General features: G+C 41.1%; 1 protein-coding gene across 2 annotated transcripts; it reads right to left on the bottom strand.

Annotated features, from left to right (window-relative positions):
- Elmod2 (ELMO domain containing 2) lies at window positions 1–20,733 on the bottom strand. 2 transcript variants are annotated; one of them, XM_055621486.1, is made up of 9 exons: window positions 20,621–20,733; window positions 19,299–19,446; window positions 17,533–17,561; window positions 9,580–9,677; window positions 7,520–7,649; window positions 6,268–6,401; window positions 4,502–4,570; window positions 3,754–3,887; window positions 1–3,425 (listed from the first exon to the last, which is right to left on the bottom strand). In XM_055621486.1, the coding sequence occupies exons 2-9, from the start codon at window positions 19,438–19,440 to the stop codon at window positions 3,280–3,282; spliced, it is 882 nt and encodes a 293-aa protein (XP_055477461.1). In that variant the 5' UTR covers window positions 19,441–19,446; window positions 20,621–20,733; the 3' UTR covers window positions 1–3,279. The 2 variants fall into 2 exon arrangements, with proteins under 2 accessions (XP_055477461.1, XP_055477462.1); XM_055621487.1 differs by having other exon boundaries at window positions 20,685–20,732.
- Window positions 20,734–21,075: the final 342 nt, after the last annotated feature.

Raw genomic sequence — 21,075 nt, forward strand, 5'->3', positions numbered from 1 at the left:
ACAGTTTCAGCCATGGTTTTATTTTCTCACTTAACATCACAAACAAAAAGACACCACATCGCACACTATTGCTTTTACCTGAAACTCAAATGCTTGTCACAAAATAGACAAAAATTTAAGTTGCCAACAGGTACTTTCCCTCCAGGGAACACTACTGCTTTAATATTTGTCAGTACTTTAACAAAAATATAGAACTACCCTGCCAAAGTAAATGTGGTTGCTGGGTCCTACCTACATTACATTTAAAAACTCTTTCTCATCAAAAGCTAGAGACAGATAAACAAATACACAAGTCATGATTTTTCTCAGCGTATTAACAAGCCCCCTCGTTTTCATTAAAAGCTGCTTGTGTGATGAGGCTCCTATACAGGACCACGAGGGCAAAGCCTCCCAGACGCGGACTCTTCAGGGATTAAAGTAGAGCACCTACCCTGAGGATGCAGCGGCTGGTCCCCAGTCGTGATCACAAGAATAAGCTATCACCACCCTGGGCAAAACTCCGTCCTCTATGCCATGATTCCCTCTTCTGCTGCAGAAATGAGCAGCTGCTTTTCATACCCAAGTAATGGTTTTTCTTTGAGCAAAACTTTTCATCAAAATCCCTTTCACTGAATATTCCCAATGAACAGAATGATATGAAAATGGTGACCAACACTGAAGGAAGAATAAAGACTGCATACATTTTCATAGAAAAATACATACAAATCCAAGTAGCTCCTAAAATAGAAAAAAACAGGGATTTAAAAAAATCTGATTTATGAACTGTAAATGGTGCTAGTTTAAATTCATTTTTATAACTAGTTGTATTGTGACACTTATTTACAAAGAGGCTGGTCTAGGTTCAGTGATACCCAGTGTCTCCAGTTTTTAAAAAGATTGTCTTTCAGAGCATTTGAACTGTAAATGTTGCAGTTATATTTTTATGCTACTTTTGCCACTGGTAAAATCTTTTCACTCTCAAAACAGAAAACTTGATCTCCCATTGACTCTACTTCAATCATGCTATAACTCCCATAATTTTCCTGCTACTTCAATGCCATGACTATCAATTGCTACATAGTAATTTTACTAGTTCTAGACAGAGGTAAGCATCTACACATGGGTTTTAAAACTGCACGAAGTTCTGACATCTGCTGAAAGTAAGGTAAATTGACTGTACTGTCCCTTGCCTGCATGTGCCCAGCTTATCAGCCAAAAGGTTCTGTTACATTTTAAGGTACAACTAGTGACAGTCAAACTTCCAGAGAATCAGAGCTCTGAAGTTGTCATTGGCTTACGAATCAGCTCCGCTATATGTAATTATCTGAAATGGTTAATGATAATTTTAATAAAAACAATATTTATAATGTGCAAACAAAGGAGGATTTAAAGACTGTGACACTAACTAAACTATGACAATATGTTCTTAGAATCACTAGAGTTTTCTGCTGAGAAAGAATTATTATTATTATTATTATTTTTATTTTTTTTTCCTCTCTCATACTTCAAGTAGTGTTTTGTTTTGTTTTTTTTTTTTATTACATGGGCTGATAAAGAGTTAAATCAGCCCAAGAGCTAGGCTGTTGAAAGATTACAATACAAAGGTAAGTGCTTTTAGCACAACAGAGACTAACACTCTGCTTTCCACGGAAAATGACAATGGTGAACATGTGCTCCTAGTTAGGGCTTAGCTCTGCAATTCGTCATAAAACCTGGACAACAAAAGACTTTCCAAAAATTAAATGAATACATTACCAGCATTAACATGTCCCCTATAAGAAATCAATTAACTTCCTATAATACTAAAAAGCTACATCCTTTCTAGTATGTAAACTACTTTTCTAAAAATTTTCATCTTCCTTAAGGAAAAAGGTTTTTAACCCATGCACTGTAATGCTATGCTATGCAACACTACAGCTGTGCCTCTTTTATGGGATACCCACACCTCTCTCTCTCTCTCTCTCTCTCTTTATCTCTCTCTCTCTCTCTCTGATGGTATAAAAGCAGGGGCTTGTCAAAAGACAACAACAAATTGTGGAAAAGTAGCAAACCTTCCTCTATCACACAAGCTAGTCTTTAAATACCTGATATTAAAAGATGTGCAAAACATCACCATGTTTTAGATTAAATTATGACGTTATGAACTGGTTTCCAAAGGAATAAAGGAGCGTGTGTGCCTCACAGTCCATAGCCTTTCTCTTTTAGTTTTGTTCTGAGAACAAACCTCTTAAAACACACCAAGAGGAGACCATCCCGTTAGAATCTCCTCCCGCATGAACTTCAACTGTACTTACTGCCCTCCTGAGATTTGGTACAATAAAGCTATACAAATGCACAGTCATGACGTAGGCTTGGTGGTACCCACAGCCTGTTAACCCAGGTCCCTACAAGATTACCTAGAAACACCAGCATCAAAGCAAGAGCAAGCAAAGTGAAGAGCAGGTCAAACACACCAGTGATGGGGAACCTTTTTAAAAAGCGCTGTTTTCTTCTTACATTTCAAAAACAGTTTTATCTTAAAAGAAACTGTTTTGAATGCAATCAGGATTCTCTCAGCAGAGAAACACATAGGAAGGGGGCCTCACAGTAGAGCTTGAAGAAAGGTTCATTCTATAGCTCATAAAAGCAAATACCAAGCAAGAGGAAATGCCTAGACCTCCAAAGTATGTTATTTATAAATAAAAAGCTAGTCATCAACAATGACTTCTCTCATTTTCTGTTATGTTCAGTCATCAGAGAAATCAAAAGGGAAGGCATGATTTTCCCCCTCTTTGACAGAGCCATGCTCTCTGCTCTAAGGACAGGACATTTTGACAGCTGGAAATGCAGAAAAGCCTCAGAGGACACCTGGTACCAATCTGCCTACAAATAAAAAGACAAAGCGCATTCAAAAGCCTTTCCAGAATGAATGATAAACCTGAAGTTTTGAAAATGACACCACCTTGAGAGCTACAACACACACAAAAAAAGAACAGATTCATGCACATTTTAGTCAACTGGCTAGATATAAATATACCTGATTTATATTTTTAAACTAACAGGCTAAGTCCCAAGTTCCAAACTGTAGTTTGTGTGACTCCGGAAGAGCTCTTTGGAAGGGTCAGGGACCTTGGAGACCAGCGTATAAACAACTGTAAACATACACTGATTGTCCACCAGCTTTCTTAAATAGCGTTTCTGAAGCATTTTTTTGTATGAAATTATATATACGAGTGTAGTTGATCAGATAATTTCTATAATAACATATAAATTCTGCTGTGTGTGCAAAACATGGTAGAAAGAGAAGATGCTACGGACGGTTCATGTTTTCAAAGTGAGCACAGCATTGTAATCCATTAAGAGTCCTTTAATCCTCTCATGAAACTTCTCTCTGTACAGGTTGAAGTGCATAATGCTTTCTGGTTCTTCTTTAAGCCAAAACTTGTCAAATTCATAGACAAGGTAACCTGCAATTAAAAAACATAGAAACATGTTGTCCACAGGGGGAAAAAATCATATTTAGACTATCTCATCTTCAGAAAATACACATCCATCTTGGGCTGGGTGGATAGGGCTACTTGTCATGGAAACAGGACAACCTGAATTCAAATACAGAAAGTAAAGTATGAAGAGCACTTGGAGATTGGCTTCCATATTCTCCTGGACAGCAAATATCTCAAACAATCAGATGATGAGCATAGACTTACTGCTATGTACATCATAGGCATTACGTTAAAACTATATGTTTGGCCTTGTTGAGAGTCGGCAATGTTCTTGGTCAGGTCTGATACTCACAGTAAAACTGGTGAAAGTGCTCCATGGTGGGAATCCCAGGGACAAAGTTGTAGAGGTGAAGCTTCAGAGCCTCGCTCTTCAGCAAGCTGTAAGCCATCTCTGTAAGATTGATTCCAACTATTGCATAAGAATACCTACATCAGAAACACCACCAGTTACACAGCTAGCCAGCAGCTCAAAACAGAAACTTATAGTGCACAGGAGCTTCCCAGTTCACCCAAACTGCCACTGCTGCTCTCCTGACACAGGACTCACTTTGCGGGAACCTCTCTATACCTCAGCTTTGATCAGGATAATCAAAGGGTTTGGTTTTTGAAGGCTGTTATTTTTCTAGATAGAGGTAAAAATAAAAGTTCTGTCCCTGTGATATCTAAAAACAATAGAGGGACATCCACATTACCAAGCCTTATTGCTCTAGCTATTATGTATAAAGCAATAGAAAGCTAATAACAAGGCCTCAATTTGCATTTCCTTCACCATTTTCAAAGCTAAGTCTGATTTTCCTATTTCAGTGTTAGTTTCTACTCCTCTGAAATAGTTCTGGAAAAAAAATATGAGCCCTTATCGTTGTTTTATAATGCCATGTGATAAAACTTACTGGAATACACAGAACATTTATGATCTTTAATATAGTTTATAATACCCTTTCTACAGTCTCACTCATTAAAATAACATCATTTTACGATACATTTTTAAATAGTCATTTTCATTGCAAGAGTCTAGCTTTTTTAATGTTCGCCCAGCTTACCCTAATTTGGGGTGATTTGAACGGGAAAGAATCTGATGCGCTTCGCTGGTGTAATTTTCACTGAAATACCTAAACAAGTTCAAGGAGAATGATGAAATGAAAATGTTCCACCCGCAAATAGGTTAACACTTCAGAGCAAGCAGCTGCTACTGTTAGAACGACGGCCCTCGCTGCCACAGCCACTCCATCTCCATCTCAAGTCACTCAATGGCTCACAAAGACTCCTGGGTCCAAATTTAATCCTAAGGAATCAAGCCTATCAAATAAGGAACACAGGTAGACTGGTTCTAGACAAGACCATTTTAGCAGAGAAATCATCTACAAAGGGAATTCCTATTTGCTTACAAAAGGAGAAACATTCTGAGTTCTTGTTTTGTAACCTGCTAATTCTCATCCTTGTACACACTGTAAGCGCAGCTGCTGGGCCACCTTCCTTCACTGTGCTCTCTCTGTAACAGCTGCAGTGTGCACTTCTAACCCACTGCTAAAGTACATGGATCCCAGCCATCTTCACATCAGCCAGGGCTCTAAATATGGTAAAGAAGCTGCACTTTGTTTAGAAGGTCCAGCAAGACCCCTCGGCACAGGCTAGAGTCAAACTCCATTAAATTCCTTAAACCCCAGGCTCAGGGAGACCCTCTTCTGATGGAGTCAGGGAAATCACTTAAGTTCTTTAAAGATTACTGTGTGATTTATCTTCAGGAAGCAGAATTATATAGAACTTATAAGATTTTAGGCATTACCAAGCATATATGCTTTTATAATTTAAAAAAGCATAGATCTTGAAATCTCATTATGGCATATCCTTTCCCCCAAAAGCTTTATCCATATTGACCTAAATATTTTTCTCAGTATTAACTTAGTTTAATTCAATTTCTGATATTTTTTTCACAGTAAGAATTATCCAAAGAAAGTATTAGCTTCCCATTCTCAACACTGTTTATAATCTGTAGGCCACAATCCACAGATGGAACTCAAAACACTGTAGTCTAAAAACCTGAGTATCTAGGTAGGACAGTGGTTCTCAACCTTCCTAATGCTGCGACTGCAGTAATAAAATTATTTCATTGCTACTTCATAACTGTAAATTTGCTATTGCTATGAATTATAACTTAAGCATCTGATATGTACCCCCAAAGGTATCATGACCCGCAGTTGAGAACCACTGATATAAGAACTCACTCTTCTCACTAGAACCATGCTGAGTATCAGTTGTGACTTATATTGCATGTTTTGGGATTTCATGCATGCTGCCTAAGTGCTAAGGGAAAAGGCAAGTTGTTATAGCCATGATAAGTCAGGGTTCAGCATAACTGCTAGTGAGCTAGTGAGAAGCATGTCACCTAACCTGGTTCTGTTTTCCCAAAAGCAATCAGAGCCCACACAGTAGAACAAGAGGGCAAACCCGGAAGTGTTCATGGCTCTTAAGCACGTGTCAGAAGTGAGGCTGGAAAGAACAAGGAGGGGATAGCACTGCAAACCCTGGTAAGCCATCAGGGACACACAATGATGGACATGCACACACAGGTGCACACATACAGAGACAAGACAAATGCTTGTGCGCATCTCACGTGCACAGGTACGCACACACACGCGTGTACAATGTCTTCACATTGTTGCCAGCACACTAGCAAACATACACACTACAGCTAATAAAACTTAAAGTCAATATGAAGCAATAGGGTCAATTCTTATTAGAATTAAAATAGACTGAACAAAACACAGAATTTCATTCAGCCAAGGAGAGAAAATTTATTTTCACTTACACAAGGTTGATTAATCCGAGCATGCCCATGCCTCTGAAATCTGTTTTGGGGTCATCACCTTGGAAACCAATGTCTGCCCACTGCTTGGAGATTCGGGACTTCAACTTTTTCGTGGGCATCAGAAGACTCCAAAGCTGCACAAACATGCTTTTGTGTTACAAATAATAGTGATGTTCTTGGTTTATTGGGACATTTCCTTTTCTTAATTTATCTAACTCATAGTTGAATACTTTCAGTTCAACTACTTTTATAGGCACATTCTAAGACCAACAAGGACTGTATTTAAAACATAAATACATAGTATATCTATTCCAACCAGAATGACTATTGTGAAGAATCATTTTTTTAAGCAAAAAACACAGAAATCTAGAGCAATGACCTATCTGTGTTTACTAATCAATATATGCATATTAGAACTAAATTGTTTGCAAAGAGCAGTCTTGGATAAATGGACCCATATTAGTCTTGAATAGGCTCTGCTGTAATGCCAGGTGCTTAATCTTTAATAATAAAAAAAATAAAAGAAAGAAGGAAAAAAGAAAAGGAAGGAAGAAGCAAAGAAAGAAAGATTTCAAAACCTCCCCTTTACTGCTCCTGACCATGTGTGAACTGGGACAGAAGATGAGCAGGAAGCAGTTCTCTCCCAGCTGTAGTGCATTATCACCCAAAGCAAGTCAAGACCATCTCCCCCAGGGCCTTGAAATCCTTTTTCCCAAATGAAGGACCACACTGGACAGTCTACAGCACTTTCTCTAGGCCTCAGCCTTCAGATATCGGTGCCACTATCACCCTCACACACTTAACACCAAAGAAACAGGAAAGAACGTTCTCTCTCCTTCCTGACTGTGAGAGCTCACAATTGCAGTATTTGCTAGCTGATGCTCTTCTGGTCTCAGAAGTGACACAATGCTGTGCAAAGGGACTTCTATTTTTACAGCTTCAGTGTTGCTGAGGGAAAGCCAACTCTTCACAAGCAAGTTAGATAAACAGAGGCTCTGAGGCTTATGTGCCCATGCTTTGAGGCTAAAGAGAACCCTTTTGTGAATGGATAACTTATCTCAGAATAAAATGCATTCAAATTTTACTTAAATATATTTTTATAGATATTTATCAAGTAAAAGTTGTTGATCAACTATCTTTCCCTATCAACGAAAACTAACACAAAGTCTCCAAGCCTCCAAGAGGTAAACAAATGTGTGGACAAGAGCCTGGAGAATGCACAAAGCTTGCACAGCCCTGAGCCAGCGATTACCTTGAGGAGCAGTTTCTCATGCTGAGCATTTGCAGAATCATAGGGTTTTTTCCTCACATTTTCTACATCCTGATAGAGCTGTTTGTAGCCAGTTATCTGCAGTAAGCATGTCCTCATGCAGATTTGAAAGCTGAAAGAATAAAATTATTAGTTTAAATCAGACCTCTTATATTTTGGTTGTGAGCCTAGCCTTTAACAGCTGAGCTATAGGAGAGAGTGGGGTATAGAAGGACCCAAAAGGGACATGAACACCATAAGGAGACCAACAGAGCCAACAAATCTGGGCCCATGGGGTCTGCAGAGATTGATGTACCAACCAAGGACCATGCATGAAGAGGACCTAGACCCCTGCTCAGATGTAGCCCATAAGCAGCTCAGTCTCCATGTGGGGAGTAAGGGGAGCACAGAGGCTATCTTTTTTTTTTTATTAAATTTTTATTTTTATATTAATTATAGTTTATTCACTTTGTATCCCAGCTGTAGCCCCCTGGAGGCTGTCTTTGACATGAATTCTGTTGCCAGTTCTTTGACCATTTCCCCCTCGTGGGGAGCCTTGCCAGGCCACAGAGGAAGAGAATATAAGTAATCCTAATAAGACCTGATAGGCTGGGGTCAGATGGTAGTGGAGGAGAGCTCTCCCTTTCTGAGAAATAGAAGAGGAGAATGGGGGGGGGGGGGGGAAGAGGGAGGGAAGGAGGGACCAGAGGAGATGAGAAAGGGGACTAAAATTGGAATGTAAAGTCAATCAATTATAAAAAATAAATTTAAATTTAAAAAAACCTCAAGATTTATCACAATAAAGCAAAGCCTGTGGTTCATGCATCTATTTAGGAAGTGCTCTTGGTTTTCAGTTTAATACAAGATGCACCAAAGGCCATGCAGAGCCTCACTCAGGACTATGATAAAACAGGGCCTCAACACGGGATTGACTCCAAGAACTCTTTCACATGTGTTCTCTGAGCTATCCACACATCTCCAAATCTTTTTTTAAAGCATATTTACTTAAATTATTTATTTTTTTATATTAGTTACAGTTTACTAACTTTGTATCCCAGCTGTAGCCCTCTCCCTCAATCCCTCCCAATCCCGCCCTCCCTCCCTTGTATCCTCCCTGCCCCTCTCTAAGTCCACTGATAGGGGAGGTGCTCCTCCCCTTCCATCTGACCCTAGCTTACCAGGTCTCTTCAGGACTGGCTGCATTGTCCTCCTCTGTGGCCTAGCAGAGGGGGTGGGGGGGTACATCCCTAGATCTTTACTGCCACATAGCAACATCTCTAATAATTGAGGTGTATACAAAATAACTATGACAAGTTATCTTTATTTCTCCAAATAGAGTAGCTTTCTTTCCCTGGAGCAACATGCTTTTTATACTGGCTCTCCGCTGGTAACCCACACACCAACCTATAGCTCCCACACCAGAGCACTTCAAATTCCAGTCCATTAACATTTTAGGAGACCTTCAAGCCCCACCTTGTCTATACAATGCCCCTCAGACCAACCTACTGGGGTTGTGGTGATGCCTCTTACCCCAAGGGTTCATTTCCTAACTGCTGTCACATCCCCAAAGCCACCTTCCACCTCCCTTACGTAGGTATGTTCTGATGTCGCTCATCACAACACTGAAAACATCTGGACTTTTCTGCACCATTGCTCTTCAGTGTGCCTATCATCTGTCTAGCTGGCTACTTGGTGACTCTTGTCGGACAAGAGGACACTGCCTCCATACAGACCAACAGACAGCCACAGTGTAGCCTGTTCATGAAGGGCAGAGAGAGGCCTAAGGACTCGAAGAACATGGGACATACACTGGAGGGTTAGGGGAGGAGCTGGCTTTAAGAGAACACAGACACCACAATTAGAAGAACAGTACGGCAGTTGCCAAAGTTATTTAACCTCAGGGAGTAACAGCACAGGACTGAGTGGGAGGGCCTTGCGGTGTGGACCTCAATGCCCCCAGGGTGGCAGGGCTGGGCTGCATCACCCACAAGCCTTCCCCACCACCGTCCATGCACAGGGCTCTTCGCAGCAGGCTACAGTCACAGTCAGAGGGAGCGGCACACCTGGTGTCTTTCTCGGGGCAGATGTTCTTTTCCTTCATTATGTCCACTACATATCTGTCCAGTTCGCTCTCGGCAGATCGAGTTGCATTCTGTAGGACCTAGTTATGGAGATACAGCAGAATAAGAGGAGTCCCTGAGAGTTGATACAGAAGTCTGTTTTGAGGCATTTGATCAACTTTACAAAGAAGATAGTAAAATGCAAAAAGAAATCACGTTTACTTCGGATCTGAGAGTTGGAATCATGTATGTATTTGTGGTTTTCTAAAAGCCTCCTATCCACACTCCTAAAAGCAACCCTAACTAAACTCAGTGGGTGAAAAACAAATAAATAATGGAGTCATGGAAGCGGAAGGGGGCTTAGAAAGGAGGTCAACATGCCAGGAGGAGAATATGGTCACAAAACACTGTATATATCTATGAAATTGTAAAAAAAAAAAAGACGTTAAAAATTTAAAACTATGTTTAAAAGAGGAGTAGCAGCAGGCTCTAAGGGCTGTCTTTCGGTCCCCATTCAGCCCGTCCCTCCCCTACCTCATTCTCTACCGCCCCTTGCTGACAGCTTCTCTTCCCACAATGTACTGGGTCAACACATTATGAAGGTTATCTTTCTGGTCCACCTGTTTCTGGCCTATGTGATAATGTCCTCTAGCTGTCTAGGAAATCTTGTGTACTTTAACTCATCTCTCTTAGAAAACCATTTGAACTATCCCAGTCCTCTCCTTGTATTTTAGCATAACTTTGCAGATAAGCTTGTCAGTGTCTTCAAAACATAATCAGTGAAATTTTGATTAAAAAATCACAAATTCACCTGCGCATGGTGGAACACGCCTTTGATCCCCGAGCTCGGGAGGCAGAAACAGGCAGATCACTTCAAGTTCGAGGCCAGCCTGGTCTACAAAGCAAGTCCAGGAGAGCCAAGGCTACATAGAGAAACCCTGTCTCAAAAAACCAAAAAAGAAAAGAAAAACTTCACAAATTCATAGGTCAACTTTGGAATTAACATTTTAATGAGTTTTATAATTGATGGGTATCAAATTTCATTTTATTTTGTTCTCAAAAATTCCTCCGTAAATTTTAGGGCTGAAGATTTCCTGTCTCACTAAAACTCCCTGGGAGTTTTGCACTTCTGGCTGCTGAGGTGGGTGGCGCTGCCCTTTCATAATGTAAAAATTTATTGGTAACACAAGTCAGAAGTGACCTACCTGGTGCCAGACTGGTTTTTTTTTTGTATTAATTATTTTTATTTTTATTAATTACAGTTTATTCACTTTGTATCCCCCCTGTACCTCCCTCCCTCATCCTCTCCCAATCCCACCCTCCCTCTGTCCCACCCATGTCCCTCTCCCAGTCCACTGAAAAGGGAGGTCCTCCTCCCTTTCCCTCTGACCCTAGTCTATCAGGTCTCATCAGGAGTGGCTGCATTGTCTTCTTAAGTGGCCTGCTAAGGCTGCTCCCCCCTCAGGGGGAGGTGATCAAAGAGCAGGCCAATCAGTTCATGTCAGAGACAGTCTCTGTCCCCATTACTATGGAGGCCACTTGGATACTGAACTGCCATAGGCACCTCTGTGCAGGGGTTCCAGGCCATCTCCATGAGTGGTCCTTGGCTGGAATATCAGTTTCAGAAAAGACCCCTGTGTCCAGACTTTTAGGATCTGTCGCTGTCCTTGTGGAGCTCCTGTCCTCTCCAGGTCTTACTATCTACCACTTCTTTTATAAGATTCCCTGTACTCTGCCCAAAGTTTGGCTATGAGTCTCAACATCTGCCTTGATACCAGGCAGGGTAGAGTCTTTCAGAGGCCCTCTGTGGTAGGCTCCCATCCTGTTCTCCCTCTTCTGATGTCCATCTTCTTTGCCTTTCTGAATGGGGATAGAGCATCTTAGCCAGAGTCCTTCTTCCTGATTAGCTTCCTTAGGTGTACAGATTTTAGTATGTTTATCCTATATTATATGTCTAGTATCCACTTATGAGTGAGTATATACCCTGAGTATATACCCTGTGAGTATATACCCTATCTGCTTCTGGGATAGCTCACTCAGGATGATCTTTTCCAGATCCCACCATTTACCTGAAAATTTCATGATTTCCTTGTTTGTTATCACTGAGTAATATTCCATTGTGTAGATATACCACAATTTCTGTACCATTCCTCAACTGAGGGGATCTGGACTGTTTCCAGCTTCTGGCTATTACAAATAAAGCTGCTACAAACATGGTTGAGCAGATGTCCTTGTTGTATACTTGAGCGTCTTTTGGATATATGCCTAGCAGTGGTATAGCTGGATCTTGAGGAAGCACTATTCCTAATTGTCTGAGAAAGCACCAGATTGATTTCCAAAGTGGTTATATAAAAGTTTACATTCCCACAGGTAGTGCAGAGGAAGAGCCTAGAACTCACTGGCACAGGAGACAACTTCCTGAAAAGAACACCAACAGCACAGGCTCTAAGATCAACAATCAATAAATGGGACCTCATGAAACTGAAAAGCTTCAGTAAAGCAAAGGACACTGTCATCAAAACAAAACAACTGCCTACAGATTGGGAAAGGATCTTCACCAACCCTATATCTGACAGAGGGCTAATATCCAGTATATATAAAGAACTCAAGAAGTTAAACAGCAACAAATCAAGTAATCCAATTTAAAAATGGGGTACAGAGCTAAACAGAGAATTCTCAATAGAGGAATATGGAATGGCAGAGAAACACTTAAAGAAATGTTCAATGTCCTTAGTCATCAGGGAGATGCAAATCAAAATGACCCTTGATATTTCACCTTACACCCATCAGAATGGCTAAGATCAAAAACTCAAGTGACAACACATGCTGGAGAGGTTGTGGAGAAAGGGGAACCCTCCACCAGACTGTTTAGTTCCCTTATTAATACACACAAACAGCCTCTGGGGACCTCAGGGCTATCTACATCTTCAGACTACATCTGTGTTCATCAAGACAGTTCTTTCTGCCCAACCATGTCTTAGAATTTTTTCTGGCTTACTGTGGTCCCAGGATTTCCAGTACAATGCTAAATAGAAGCAGAAAAACTAAACATATTTGTCATGCTCCCAAGTAAATGTGCAAAACATTCAATATTGAAATGTTTTCTGTCATGCCAGCTGCAGATTATCTAGAGTGGCCTTTAAGGAATCAAGGGAGGTTCTGCTTTTCTATTTGGAAGAGAGTTTTTAAACATGAGCAGATTTTTCAGTATCTATCAAAATAATCACATTTTTCTGATTCTGTTAATGTAATAAATTATACACTCATAATTCATAATATATTATGAGTGTATAATTTTTATGTTACTAGGATCAGTTTGCTGATGTTTTGGCAAGGAGTCTTGTATCACATTCATAAAGGGTGCTGAGTTGTACTTTTCATTTATATGTCTTTAGTTTTAATCTGTCCTCAAACAAACAAAAAAAAAAAAAAAAGCCAAGCATGGTAGCCTTTAATCCCAGCACTCAGGAGGCAGAGACAAGTGGATCTGTATGAGTTCGAATTGAGTTCAGGCTAGCTACAAAGAGAAACCGTGTCCTGAACAAACAAACAACAACAAAATTTCTCCCACCTCTATTTCTCAGGACTTTCTGTTAACAGTGGCACTGGTTCTTTTTCCGTAAATGCTTGGTAAGAATTACTTAAGCCAGGCTGGAGAGTGGCTCAATGGTAAAGAGCACTGGCTTCTCTTGCTCAAGACCTGGGGTCGCTTCCCATCAGCTACGTGACGGCTTACACCCCCTGAAACTCCAGCTCCAGGCTGGAGTTCACCTCTGTGGGCACCAAGCATGCACACAGTGCACAGACATGTGCACAGGTAAACACTCATAAAACACAAATACGAAGGCTCAAACATCTTTTTAAAGAAAGTTAATTAAGCCAATGCTGGCTATTTTTGTAAACAATTTAGAGATTTCATTTCTTTTCTTGAATAATGGCAACCTAGATTTGTTTATTTCCATATTAGTTAATTTTCATAAACTGTGCTTTCCACGAACTTTTCCCATTTCACATAAGCTACAGGATCTGCCAGCATGACACTGCTTACAGAACTGCTAACTCTAGGCTGCGCTGACTTATGTCCTGCCTTTCTTCATACTGGAAATCTTGGTTTTCTCTTATATGTGATCAGCTGCTACAGGTATTGATATTATTATCTTTTTAAAGAACTGGCTTCGGAGTTTATCGGTATTGTTCACTCTTGCCTGTTTTACTATTTCATTAATTTTCTGCCTTATTTTATAACTTCTTTAACTTACTTTGGCCTTTGTTTCTTTCCAGGTTTCTGAAGATACAAACACAGATCATTGGTCTATGCTTTTAAAATTTTGCTTTGGTGACCTAAGCAAATGTTGATACGCTGTTTTCAGTTCAATTTCTTTCTCTGTTTCTCAACAATTCTTCTCTGACCCAAAGCATTACTGTACTGTTTATACTCCAGATACGGAAGATTTTCTCCTTTTAGTAATCATAGGACGTAATGTATAAGCAGTCCCTAGTTTGTAATTGAGTGAGACTTATTTTTAAATATTGAAGGAGCTTCATCTGTACACATTTACAACCCAACATAACCACACTTTGAGACAGACGTCAGGGATAAGCCTTAATGGATTAAAATTGCTGTTATGCATAGCAATCACTGGAAATGCAACGTATTTAAATGAGAGGGTTTGTGGATGCTTTAATTCTCTCAAATTCTTGTTGTGTTCACTGGCTTAATTTCATTATCACTAATATCAACATGCATTCTCTTATGCTGCCTTCATAGTAACATCTCTAGTCCTAAACCATCATACATGTATTGATGAGAGAACAAGCAACTTGCACAAAGTCAAATAAGTAAGAAGCAATAAAATCAGAATTTTTGTCCAGATTTCTTTTCATGTAATAAAGTGCAAAGGTAATCAATGGAAACACCACAAGATAAGAATTAGAATTTTCTCTTGGAATAAATATGCAAGACATGCACAAACTGCTTGTTTAAATTGACAAGTTCATCTCTATGTAACGACAGTTGCTTCAATTCCAGGCTTCACGACAACAAAACAGCTATGACTTAACGTAGTCTTTATTCACTGTTAGCTACAGTATTCTTAAAAACACATCAACATTTTGCTGTTTTGACGGTGACATCCTCAGACTACGACTTTAACATTTACATTTTGTGAGATTTTTAAATAGCTAGTAAACACTCTCAGATAGTGGTTCTCAACCTGTGGGTCGCAACCCTTTTGGGAACCAAACAGGTCACATTAGCAGATATCCTGCCAACAGACATTTACATTATGATTCACAATAGTAGCAAAGTTACAGTCATGAAGTAGCCATGAGAATCACTTTACAGTTGGGGTCACCACCACATTAGGAACTGCATCAAAGCATCACAGCATTAGGAAGTTTGAGAACCACTAAGCTAAGCTGGTCAGCCCTTCCTTTTCTGTTTCATTCTTTGCTTCTTATTGATAACTATCCATCATCAACTTTACCTCTTTTGCAAATACTTAAGACCCTGCTAGAATGCTGAACATATAGTAGCCATAAAATCCTTATTGAGATTTCACCAACATCTGACCTCCTGCCCTACTTACATTTAGCTTAATTATTCCACACATAAAATCTCACTAATAAATCCTGAGTCCTCATTCTGCTGCTGTGCAGGTGCTGAGTTCAGATTCTGTTCCTTCTCCACCAGAGCTAGTGAGGGAAGCAAGAACCACACACTCCATGTGGAGAAGGGGACTCTGAACTTCCAAGGCATCCATCTGTGTCTTCTTTACACACAGGGCACTGTTACATGCCAGGAGGTGGTGCGGGCTCTAGGGATACTAACATAAACCACAAACTACTATGCTTTGTTTTGTTTCTTTGGGGCAGGAGAGAATGAAGAAATAAAAAAGTAAAATACCATAAAACAAGGAAGACAAAAAGACAGGGAGGTTGAAAGCTATAATTCCAAGTAAAGAATGTTCAGAGTGCTCACGAGGTCAGAACTGAATGAGACTAGAGCTGGGTGACTTAAGCTCTTACTGGGAACATCAATACTGCTCTAGCAGCCCATGGGCCAATGGCAACGGCACTTTGGTTTGGAGCAGCAGCACAGTAGTGATGGCTCTGACCAAGACCATAGTGCTAGATACAACAGTAGGCAATGCAGGGGCAGGGGCTGCTCCAGGGCACAGCACTGACAGTGTTGCAGGCAGATTTCAAAGCCTTAGAGAAGGCACACTCCTCAAATGCTGAGGGCAAAATGCTGGGTCTGTGAGTGTGGCAGGAGAAACTATTATACTTCTACAAGGTGCTTTCCAGGCCACAAGAAAGCACCTGTCAGAGGACAATTCATTCTCAAATATTCCCAGGTTTATGACACAAACAAACACAACTTTCTTTGCATCTATCAGTCTGTCTGTGTGGAGTACACATGGCTTCTTACAGAAAGAGTGGGAGCAGTCAGGATATAGGGCTGTCCCTCCAAGCAGAGGAGGGACATGTAAATGTCCTGACCTGCAGGACAAAAATGTCAATGGGGAACCAACACTCCAGAAATAGAATCAGGACTTCTGGGGTGGGGCTTGGTGTCTACACTCCAACAAGCTTCCAGAGGATGCTGGGGTTGCTGAGTTTGAGTTCTGAAATAAAATGCATCCAAGCAGGTCCCTACAGTTCACAAGGTTGCTGTGGGGATCTGCCTGCTACGTTTCAAAGACAGGACTACATGTCTGTGTGCAAATTAAACAAGAATTACAGTAGAAACTGTCAAAGTTTCAGATGCCATATTCTCATGAAAAAAATCACACTTTAGGTTTCTGAACAAAAGACAACTCTGTACCCTCCCCAGTGTTCATCTGGGTAGGTGTGCATTATTCCCACCCAGATAACCTGTGAATGAAAGACTGTACCTAAACTACCAAGCACCCATTATAGAGGTTACTCTCCAAAACAAAGTATATTGGCCTGCAGAACCCTTCTGATTCCAGGCTGAGTCAACAACTCTTATCAACACTAGCAGACAGAATTATGTCCACATTTTTTATTATGATTCATACTTTACATTACAACCAAGTGCAAACATGTATATGGATATCTAAAACACAGATGCACACACAAATAACTAAAATTGTCACAAAATAATTTACACCAGTAATTCTTATACAAAAAAACACTGTGACCTTACAGTTAATTATAGCTGGTTAATTCTTGATTTTTCCACTTAACACATAGCAAGGGCTGTGGCTAACACATTGTAGACTGGCATACTGGCCCTGACTTTCCATCCCCTGCAAGTCAGTTATATAACCTCTTGCCTTCTTGCCTGCTGTGGCATTAGGGTATACAGAATGCATTTGAGTGCCCTTTGCCTAACATGTGGCCACTCATTTAAACCCAAGGATGTAAATGGAGACAACAGAGTCCGTTAGGCCTCCAGTGACTATAAGACCACTCCCTCACTGCCCACTGAATCCCACACCTGTAACCTACAGCAGGAGGAGTGGACCAGACATGGGAACATGGCACCAACTTGATAAAGGGCCTCTGCAGCTGACCCACAGGTGCATGGGCCACAGTAACACTGCTTTCTGCTCCTGAGATTTGTGCTTGTTTCTTACCCAGCAAGAGCTGACTACTATATGCTGGAACTCACTTTCAATGAAAAATTGCTTTGCTCACACACCTACCCTGTGGACACAGTTCTCAGGAATGCTTTCCCTAAGATACTAGTCCCCAAAAGCTACCAAAGCTACCTCAAAATAACCAGGTAAAACCTCAGAATAGGAGACGGGGTTGAAATACTCTTTTGCTCATCAAAACAGAAAGTGTTTTAAAAACAGAATTACAACTTCTAAAATAAAAAAATTTAACTCACGTGTAGATAGTAAACATAATCCTGAAATCAAAGTGCTTTTAAAAAAATAAGCTTAGATTACGTTTTCTAGAATTAGCACTTTAATGTGCCCTTACCTTATTCTTGGAATATGTCAAGGAATTTTCTGAAATAAAAAAAAAAAAAAGTTACCACTTGAACACATTTTCTGAATTAGCCCAAATTCAAATAGTAAAAATATAATAGCAATGATTATTCACAGGTTAGGTACAATTTCCCCATGGAGAACAGAGCAGTCATCTCAGATTCTTACAGGTTAAAGAAGGTAGAATGATCTCCCCCTAAACACAGTACAAAGCTAGTAGCAATCTCATTTCCCCAGAATGTTCTGTTTCTCTGCAGACAGCTAGACAGTGTTTACTAGCAGCTCAGCTATCAGGAACCCATCTGAAGACTATGTTCTCTACTACACTCTCTTCATTGTCAGCACAAGAGAGGGGCCAGAAATTCACAGCCCAGGGACAAAGGAGCAAAGGCCAGACTGCCTGGCCAACTCTCCCCTTACTAGGCAAAGAGTGAACCCTCTCTGCATCCCTGGCTCCAACCCAAGAATGACAAAATCTGTATTGGGTTTGTTGTTGTTGTTGTTTTTTAAAGTTTCTGGTACACTAAGAATGCTCTGCTTTCAAAAATTGTAAGAAAATGCCTTTATCTCAAAGTTAAGCCTTGAATATGCTCTTTGCCCATATACTGTGACGTGCCAACCAGCACAGCCCGCAGATCTGTAAGAGGCACTTGGTTCTTCTGAGCAGGCAGGAGAGTGGGAATCAGAGTGTGCATTACGCTTCACCCAGCCACTGGCCACAAGATACTTCTGCCATTCTTCCACCGTTGTTCTGGATACTGTCCAAACCTTACTCCCTTGGCTTAAAGGCATCAATTCCTCATTCTTAATCAACATAAAATAGGAGCTGGTTAATTCTCAATTTCCCACTTAACACAGCATCGTGAGCTGTGGCTCTAACCAGGTCTTTTTTACTATGCCTACAGGGACTTCAAAGCACAGTTCTCAACCATCTGAGTTTGAAGTCAGAACAATATTTTCAGTAAAACTGTCATTTGGGGGAAATATAACACAAGCCAAACTGAGCCCCATGTATACCATAAAAACTTCCATAGCTACATTAAATTAAAAAGAAATACATGCAATTTGCATTACTACAACTTAATAGGTTATAATAGCATCTCTTCAATGTATTACAAATACAATTATCAGACATCTTTACACGTTTTTCATATAAAAACTTTGAGATCCAGTGTGTATCTTACAGGTACAGCATAACTCAGTTGACATCTTCACACTTCAAAAGTTAATAACCATGTGGCTATCACTACCAGCCTGGACTAGGTAAGAGGTCAATAACCATGTGGCTATCAACATGAGCCTAGACCAAGCAGGCTCTAATAATTTTTCCTACCAATAAGTAGTCTGTCCATTAAGAAATAAGAGCAAGGAGTGAGAAGACTGATGAATGAGGCAAAGTAGGAAAACGGCTACTGATTCTTCCAATCTTTTCATTATATTTGTGTAAAATTTTCCAACAGAAGAGAGAATAATTTCCTAGTAAACAACTGCAACTATAATCTGAAGAATAACTGATACATTTTTAAGACACCCAAAAGGTTCATTCTTTGGAAACATGAGATGTTCTAAGAAGTTTCTTTTTATATACAATTATTCAATGCTCAACAGTCAGCAGGGGGGTGAAAAGGGCTTAAAGTGCACAAAGCTTAAGAAACTCAGATGCAGTGACTTACTCAAAACACATTACCACAGGGTAGGCAGAAAGAATTCAATTATGTTTTAATTAATCTTGAAGTGTTTGATTTTGAATAACATTACCTATCCTGTAGGTCCTCTGTGCACCTCTATAGGTGTCAAAAATCCGCTGCAATTCACACTTTCCAGTCATCTGCCGTAAGACCCATTTCATCCAAAATCGGAAAAGGTGTCCATAGAAAAACTCCCACAAAGAAACAAACATGTTCTCCTGGAAAGGGATATGAAAACATAAGCTTAATGGCCTTAAACTGGAACTGTAAAACTGAAAAATAAATTAAGTTGATCCAACTCCCCAAATCCCAAATTATAATAACATCTACTATTCCATTGTGTCTATTTTGTGACCATGTTTAATCAATCAGACAAGAAAACAATTAAACAGCATAGTTTAAATAGCGATTAACCAAATGGTCAATTTATATCTTGACCAAATGGTCACTTTAAAAAAAAGAACTGTAAAAAAGCAGGGGGAAACTGGCCAAATTGTTCAATGGCTTAAAAGAATAATAATATCCACCTTACATATTTTGACAAATAATTCTATTTAATATTTTGCATTCCTACTTCCACTTTTCACCCCTTGAAACTTACACAACTAAACATCTCTAGACTAAAAGGACCAACAGAGAAACAACTTCAAATCTATCACACATCAGAGGTGGTTTCCCCAAGAATGAGCTCTTCTGAGCTCTGGGAGAGAGCTCGTCCCAGCTGTCCCAGTCAGCTGACTACAACAAACGAAAACACTACAAGTGGCTTACAAACTGAAGCCTACAGGTTGGAAACCGAACAGATGGCATCCTGAGAAATTCATGATTTTTTTTCCCCAGTCACTAGGTGAAGGGCAAAAACACCAGGAGGTTTAAAAAAAAAAAATCCCACAAAACCTAAACACTTAATACAACTGGATCTTAAAAGAAAACTCTTCGGGAAGGGGGAGGGCGGGTTGGAGATGCCGGGGACCGATCTAAAAACTCTCCTCGCCTGCCTTCCAGCCCTGAGATTCGCAGACACACCCTCTCTGCGCCAGGACCCAAGGAGCTGTCAAATTCGAAATCCCCGCAGGGCAGGGCATAGGAGCCGGTGCCAGACGCGCGGACCTGGATCTTTAAAATGAGTCATTCTGTCCGCGCTCGTCCTGACGAAGGCGGCAGAGGTGCCAGGCGCCGACAGGCCGTCCCGCCGGCCGCGGGCCCCAGAGCCCCGGCAAAGAGAGCGCTACCCCTCGGGCACCGCGCCGCCCCGCCCCTCTCGCGCGCGGGAACGCTGCACAAAGCCGCGACGGCCCAGGCACCGTGCGGATCTATCCGCAGGACCGCCCGCAGGGCTGGCGCCGCCGGACGCCAGCAACATGGGTGAGAGAAAAATAAAACAGCAGCCACCTCACAGGAGCGGAAGAACTAGGGGGAAGCTGGCACTGCCTCGGTTTCCCCCAGCTGCACACACCGGCAACGGAAACGACGCTCTAACGCCGAGCGGTCCTTGCAAACACCGCGACCCGGAAGTCAGGACAAGAGGCTGGGAGGGGCGGGGGCGGGGGTGGGGCGTCGTCGCTGGGATCCGCGCCCCGCCCCCATATGCTATTCCGATTGGCCTGCGATCCGCCAATCGCTGGCGTGAAAGGCGGGCCTTGCGGGCTGGCGCGCCAGACGCCGGACGGTTCCCTGGCAACGGCGGCCTGCTGTCACGCCCAGCGCCAACGTGGTCGTTGTGGACACGGCTTGGAAACTGCCCGGGACCTTCCAAGACTCTTGCACCGAGGGCGTGACAACAACGCTTTCACCTACATTTCCTAATGCGTGAAGTGATTCTTTCCCGTCTTTATAAGGCACAAAGG

This window comes from Psammomys obesus, unplaced genomic scaffold, assembly GCF_907164565.1.
Source record: "Psammomys obesus unplaced genomic scaffold, mPsaObe1.curated_primary_1811, whole genome shotgun sequence".
NCBI classification, from domain to species: domain Eukaryota; kingdom Metazoa; phylum Chordata; class Mammalia; order Rodentia; family Muridae; genus Psammomys; species Psammomys obesus.

Bases quoted from the DNA above. Each gene is read 5' to 3' on its own strand.
- Elmod2 (XM_055621486.1), bottom strand. From the start codon at position 19,440: ATGTTTGTTTCTTTGTGGGAGTTTTTCTATGGACACCTTTTCCGATTT. The intron at 4,571-6,267 runs GTAAGTGAAAAT...GAACTTGTTTAG, and splicing joins CTCGGATTAATCAACCTTGT to GTATTTCAGTGAAAATTACA. The intron at 3,888-4,501 runs GTAAGCTGGGCG...TTTCTGATGTAG, and splicing joins TCAAATCACCCCAAATTAGG to GTATTCTTATGCAATAGTTG.